The sequence below is a fragment of the Mercenaria mercenaria genome, chromosome 13 (assembly GCF_021730395.1).
Source record: "Mercenaria mercenaria strain notata chromosome 13, MADL_Memer_1, whole genome shotgun sequence".
Classification (NCBI taxonomy): domain Eukaryota; kingdom Metazoa; phylum Mollusca; class Bivalvia; order Venerida; family Veneridae; genus Mercenaria; species Mercenaria mercenaria.
Genome location: NC_069373.1, coordinates 46,007,797 through 46,014,829, shown reverse-complemented (window position 1 = coordinate 46,014,829; position 7,033 = coordinate 46,007,797). Strand labels below are relative to the sequence as shown.

Here is a 7,033-nt window from a genome sequence, read left to right as displayed (position 1 = left end):
GCAAACAAGTATGACATCATCTCACTCTGATTATCGCCGCCCCTTTGATATGTCGGCATCGCGGGTCTCTGGTTAGGCAACAACATGGACATGTGTTAAAAACCAACCACTTTCACGAAGAGATGTGTGAAATTTTATTGCATATTTTCCTCAATTCGACTTACCGAGTTTACAATGCACTTAAATTTTACTGACGGGACTGAAAATCCCTTTCGACACATCCGGAGTCTCGGTAAGTCAAATTTTGACGTACCCGGAGTTGAATTACATATATAAAGAAGGACATTTGACGGGACTTGAAAACTTCTTCGACTTAAGCGGAATTTCGAGGTAAGCGAGTTTGAGATACCGAGTTTCGACTGTATTTATCAAAAGAATGGAAACGCTTGCACCTAATGTTTCATATTAATGGTTTTATGCAAAAAAAAAACAACATGTTTTAGATAAACTCTTATATGACATGCACTTATACACGTTTCATATAGAAGATAGAAGGGACAAAATGAAGAGACGAAATGAGGGCGTACAAAAAAACGTGGCTTGGGTCAATTAAAATTAAAGATTAAACTTATTTTTTTCAAATAGCAGGTGATGAATCAAATGTTCAAATGCACCTAAAGATTCTTACTTTTATCATTTTTTACTATTAAGTAAAATGTGTACCGCTATTACTGGCTGAAGGAATACTCTTTGCATGGACAAAAATGAAAACATGATGTCAAGTAAATGGCGTTACTATATAATATGTTTAAAATATATGTACGTGTGCGGCTTTTATACAAAATACACATTATGTTTAAAGCGGCTTTTAATCACATACTTAAATCAAATATTAGAATAGACATAATCATAACGTGTGTATCGACAACAACAACAACAATAATAATAATAATAGTAACGATAATGTACGTCTGCTATTGTATTTAAGTACTGACGTCAAATAGAATTAGACAGTTCTAACATTATCAAAATAGCGTACAAACTGTAAAATGCAGTGAGTGATATTGCCTTGCTGCGTATCATACAGAGCCTCAACAAAAAGTTCCTTTTATGATAATATGAAATCAAGTTTGCGCTACCTATGCACAATTAATTTTTATGTGAAAATGTATTCCCAAATCAAACAAAATTGTTATTCAATAACAAAAGGTCCACATGGTATAATATCCTTTATCTAGACAAATATCCATTCCAGCTCCTAGCACCAAAGCCGATGCATTCAAAACATACCACCATCAATCTGGGCAGTAAGCCTCATCAGTCATATAAACTCCAGATGGACGAACGGGGAGCCGTTGCATTCATGAAGACTAATTATGCCTAAGACTGGCAGCGTTACTATAGTCTTGCCTTATAGCATAATGTGTTCTTAACAACAGACCCATATTAGTATTTAAAGAAAGACAAACCATGTCTGAATGAATGTGAAGTACTTGTAGTGACCTTAATTTTTATGTTTTGCTAATGGTTCGTATCAACAGTAAAACTTTGACAAGCTTTCTTAAATATGCATATAATATATCTAATCATTTACTGGAACAAGTAAGGAAACACGTTTTCCAATTTTATTTGTTAAATGGTAAATTAAGTATACATAAATTCTATTATCAGCATTGCCGTCTATCACCTGCTTATTACATTTAAATATTTCAAAACAAATATATCACTTATATATGTTTGATATATGAATATGCACGGATTTCTACATCATGGATAAAATAATCCATATATCAGTTTATCACAGAAACCTCTCTCCCTCTCTTTCAGGGGCGTTTGCAACAGAAAAGCCTTTTACAAGAATTTCTGAAATGAGGATCAAATATTCCGTATATCACTGGATTGATCACACTGTTAAGAAGGTAAAACCGAAAGAAAAATTTGTATACCGATCTTTCAGAATCGTTTAAAGATTCTAAGAAACCTTTCTTCAAAACTCGTGTCACGTTTAAGTAAGTTGATGGTACAAACGAGATGAAAAACATTGATGACACCGTAAACATAACCAGTGTCGTTCTGTTCTTACTGGTTCCCATTTTCTGTGTTGAAGACCTGGATTTTGTGGTCAGAGATTTTTCTTTGTGGTTTTGATCTTCCTCTAATGTGTCTTGTTTCTTTTCACTGAATGTATCAATTGAGCCAGAATCAAGTGCAATGTTGCACGTAGATCTTCCGGCATCTATTCCATAGCAGTTTCTTTTCTGTTTTTCAGCGACCCTTTTAGATGCGTCCCCTATGTTCATTGCGTTTCTACTATGTACATGTCTACCAACCATTTGATGCTTCCGTTTAAGTTGCTGTTTAACACGAGCAGCTATACAGATATATAAAACAGTAATTCCTGTCATTGATCCAAAAAACAGTAGAGCAAATATGATGCTATTTATCAGTGGAAGTGGTGTTTGTTTCATTGATTCTGTTATCTCACATTGAAATATTGTTACATTATAAAGACTGTGCTTAGCTTTTCGCACACCAAACATTACTGGAGACAATATAGAAGCCCCCATGCTTACAAATATACAAGAAATAAAAACATTTCTTGCTGCTTTATGAGTAAACTGCCATGAAAATGGCGTACACGCTTTCCGATATCTGTCAGTGGCAATTACAAGCAACAGGGATACAGATGTAATTGTAGGCCATGACAGGACAAAAGGAAACAATTTGCAAAGCCATCCTATATCATTTTTATAGTCCAACATAAGAGTTATCATCTCTAGTGGAATAGCAAAAGCGCAGACGAATAGGTCAACTGCAGAAAGAAATATTACGAATAAACGAAATGTAGAAAGTGCATACGTCTTTAGGAATATATAAAACACCAAAGAATTTCCAGCAATCCCACATAAAAGCAATATTGATAGAAATGTCAGCAGGGGTATGCTTTCGTACAATTTCTTTTTCGTTTAATTCATCCAAAGTTTTTGAACTATTGTCCTCAAATGTTTCCATTGCACCTGCTTAAGTAAGATTTCCCTGAGTGTCCTTTCATACCAGAGTTTCACAAGCACTTCCTATAAAGTGTTATAACTTTTTTAATTTATTTTCTTCAAAACATTTGTCATTCCATACCTTGCTTTCAGATGATGCCTGCAAAAAAAATCAAAGTTTTAAACGTTGAAAAAATTATAGCATGTAAATATGATTATTCAAAAATAAGAATGATTATTCAAACAACAAAGTAATAATTGCTATTCCTGAGGTCGTGGTTGCTTTCAAGCATTATTAAGAATGAAACAAAATATTCCATACAGTATCGTTTAGTATGACAACCTGTTTGCAATTGTTAAATTTGGCGATTTAAACTGAACCTGTCGCACAGTAATGTTAACACATACAACATATTTTTAAAATTGGCAATGCTAAACTGAATTTGTCGTCGTAGAGTAGCATAAAGTAAAACAATTTTTACGAGTTAAATTTGTAGACGTTATTATCTATTTGATTGTTGCTTACATTAAGCCAAAAGTGAACTTATAAATTAAATTCTTTTTTTATTCAAAATATTGATTTTACTTTTAAATTACAGTGCCATTATAATCACTGGTCTATTATTTTTAGATGAAGACTTTTCTTCGTGCAGGACCTTGCTGCAAACTTTTCGATTTTGTAACAAGGTCAAGCGAAAACGGATAATTTTCCATATATTGTTTTTGTTTCCACTTACGTAAATAATGTTTCGTTGTTTGTAATCATCTATGTATCCTTGATGTATACTTTTCAATTACACTCGTATATGAACTTCTAAAAAATGTGACTAGGTTAGATGAAATACAAGAACATGTTGTAATCGTAAAAAAAGATATAACTTGCATATGATAATGTTGACCTTTGATGTTTCTTACATCAGCTAGAAACATATATAGTTCTAGTCAGTTATATCTTCCTAATTAATATGTACTTTATTTTTCAAGAACCTGTACTTATAGTAAAAATACGATGTATATGTGTTAATTTGTTGACGCTGTTAATGTAGAACGCATGTCTAAAAGTGATAATTTAATTATATAATCACATGTGATGATGCTTTCCGGTTATATCATATTTACTTTATCGCCATATTTGTATATATGCTTTGTTATTCCTCATGGGTCTCTGACCTTCTGGAAGAAATGAAAAGATCTTGTCAAAGTTGTCAAACTTATCATGATATATTGATAAGACAGAATTTAAAATATGTTTAAGTGTGTCGAAGGGACATATCATATCATATCTGTTACTGTAACATTTAAATCGATAATAAGCCTAATTGTCCTTATATATTAATGGAATATAGAGAGTGCTGGTTATACGTCAAGGAATAACGATTTGCACTGAGTTAGACATAAGATAAGGTACAGGCTAGGGGTCAAACTGTGTATGTAGATCTATATAGTTTGTTCGACCCAAAATACAGCTCGTATACCTTTAAATACATAATAGAATGATATTAACAATGAAAATTTATAAAACTCAGATTTATGTTGCTGAGATATGTTGCATTCCTTCCAACGGATCGATGAAAATACATCCACATCGAGTCAGCTCCTGTAGTTACTAGTTACCCTTTAGCCTGTTAGCGGCAAGTGATTTTGCCTTTGCGACCAAGGCAGGCTGATCATTGTCTGCACTGTTCGCTATTTAGACAGTAAATTTTCAAATGAAAAGCTCTTTGAGTAATAAACGTAACTGCCAAAATTGAATGATGGACCAGTCCGTTTTAGAAATTTAGCAGGGTAATGGTTGATTGAACTGTAACAGTCCCTAAGGTACAGAAGACAATAAATAATTTATGTCTGCAAAAAAACGAAGAAGCATGATGTAGTAATGAAATTCCAATTTTGTACTTTCCACATAAAACTATTTTCAATCCATTACCAATCTGAAACTTTCTAAGAGTTGAAATACAAAATTAATATTGCTTCTCTTTTGCATTATAGTATATTACAGTATTAAAGCTTGTACCATTTAGATACTGTTATTCTATACTGATTAGTATTTTACAAGAATAGATTAAAGTGTAGAATTGGTAATTATTTCAGCAAAAAGTAACTGAATGTTAAAATCTGCTAGAAAATGACAAGAAGAACACAAACGCTGTTAGGAACCGGTACATTCCAACATTTGAATAAAATACAGAGAATTTTATAAAAAAAACAAAAAAAAAAAAAAAACGAAGACGAACTGAGCCGCATCATGGGGAAACCAACATAGTGCATTTGCGACAAGCATGAATCCAGAGCAGTCTGCGCATCCGCGCAGTCTGGTCAGGATCCATGTTGTTCGCTGACGGTTTCACTAAATGCAATATGCTTTGAAAGCGAACAGTATGGATCCTCAGCAGACTGCGCGGAAGCGCAGGCTGGTCTGGATCCTTGCTGATTGCAAATGCACTATGTTGGTTTTCTTATGGTGCGGCTCATTGTTAAGAGAAAAACATCATGAAACAAAATAGAAATATATTTACCCGTGCAAATAGGACGCCAAAAGTTGAAATTTCAACGGCTGCAAACTGTTTCACAAGCAGTATATTATTTACAGAACTTAATATGTCACGATTTAACACATGTCTCTACCTATTTTGTCATAATACCGTGTAAATGAAACAAAGTTTTGCCATCAAAGATCGAAACTACTTGGTATAAACTATGACTTGTAGTTATTTATGTCACCAAAGATGGCAAATTTCAGCATATTCCGTAAATCTTCGTAAGATATGCCGACAAGGATCCACATTTTTGTTTATTCCTTGGGTAAACTATTTTCTGCTGACTGGTAACAATGATGACGGTAGTCGGTCTATGTCTAAACGCCATGATAGGTCTATAACATTCAAAATAAACTACGAAACAAAAAAAAAAAAAAAAAAAAAAAAAAAAACCCTTAAATTCTTGAGTGTTTATAATGTTTTTGTTTATTCATAAATTGTGATACAAAGTTTAATCTTAAATGCAACGAGCACATGCTTTACATGCGCTGTATGTTTTCAATGTATAATGGTATTTTCCGAAACAATATTTTCCACAACATCAAGTCCTTAACACACATAACATCAGATGCAAAATGGGAATAACTGAACACATAAATAATGTACATAGATTAATATTTTAAAGCGATGAAAACAGCTTCTGCACGTTAGATAAACCAGAAATCATGACATCACGGCATTTATCCAGTTATTATAACATAAAACATGGGCCCGACATACGGAATAGGCAATCATCCTACATATAATAGTATAAACGGTAATATTAATTTCTTTCTAAAGATATAAGGTAGCAACAAAAGTGTTGGCACGTGAAGTAAGTCCAAATATAGCACTTAAATCTTAAAAGATGCAATATGGGTGGTTTTCAAAATAACGATTGTTTCTCTCTCACTTTACTTTAATTTGGTTTAGTTTTAGAAAATGGTTTTGACAATCTATATCCAGATCAATGAAGTAAAACAACATGTGAAATTTCAGCTTAATGACTGTCATCTTGAATAATATAGCTAAATTGGTCCCCTGTGCACACCACAAAAGTGACATTTTAGTACATGAATGCTAGTTTTCAGCTGTATGCATTTTTTTTTCAAACCAAGCTTTATTGTTAAAGCTTTGATATTTTGATTTGACTTAATCTCTGCACATTTTAAGCAAAACACTTTTTCATAAATTACCCATTATTCCAACCAATATGTCACTTCTTGTCACATGTGATTGAACCCCCTTCAAAAAATGTGAAAAGCATATACTGAATTTATATGTTGGACACTACAATTTCATAACCGTATTACTGTTTTAAAGTCCTTATGTTTTCCTAGACTTTCAACCTTTCAGTTTTGAAGACAAAATGTGTTGGGATTTTCCTACTTCTTCAGACTCTAAATGCAGGTCTATAGACCCAAACTGTCTCCTATGCACCTTTTCATTAGTAAAGTGTCAGATTTTTTTTAAATACGTTTTTATTTTTACTTTTTTTTTTCTGGAAAAGGAGTTACAGTAGATACAAAGCAAAACCAAAAGTGATATCCCCTAGGCACCCTTTTTGACATTCATTAATTACCGTGG

At 32.9% G+C, this 7,033-nt stretch overlaps 1 protein-coding gene across 1 annotated transcript; it reads right to left on the bottom strand.

Annotated features, from left to right (window-relative positions):
- Nucleotides 1–1,579: 1,579 nt before the first annotated feature.
- LOC128547735 (alpha-2A adrenergic receptor-like) lies at nucleotides 1,580–4,060 on the bottom strand. The gene is made up of 2 exons (XM_053520864.1): nucleotides 4,050–4,060; nucleotides 1,580–2,883 (listed from the first exon to the last, which is right to left on the bottom strand). The coding sequence occupies exons 1-2, from the start codon at nucleotides 4,058–4,060 to the stop codon at nucleotides 1,764–1,766; spliced, it is 1,131 nt and encodes a 376-aa protein (XP_053376839.1). The 3' UTR covers nucleotides 1,580–1,763.
- Between the last annotated feature and the right edge of the window lie 2,973 nt (nucleotides 4,061–7,033).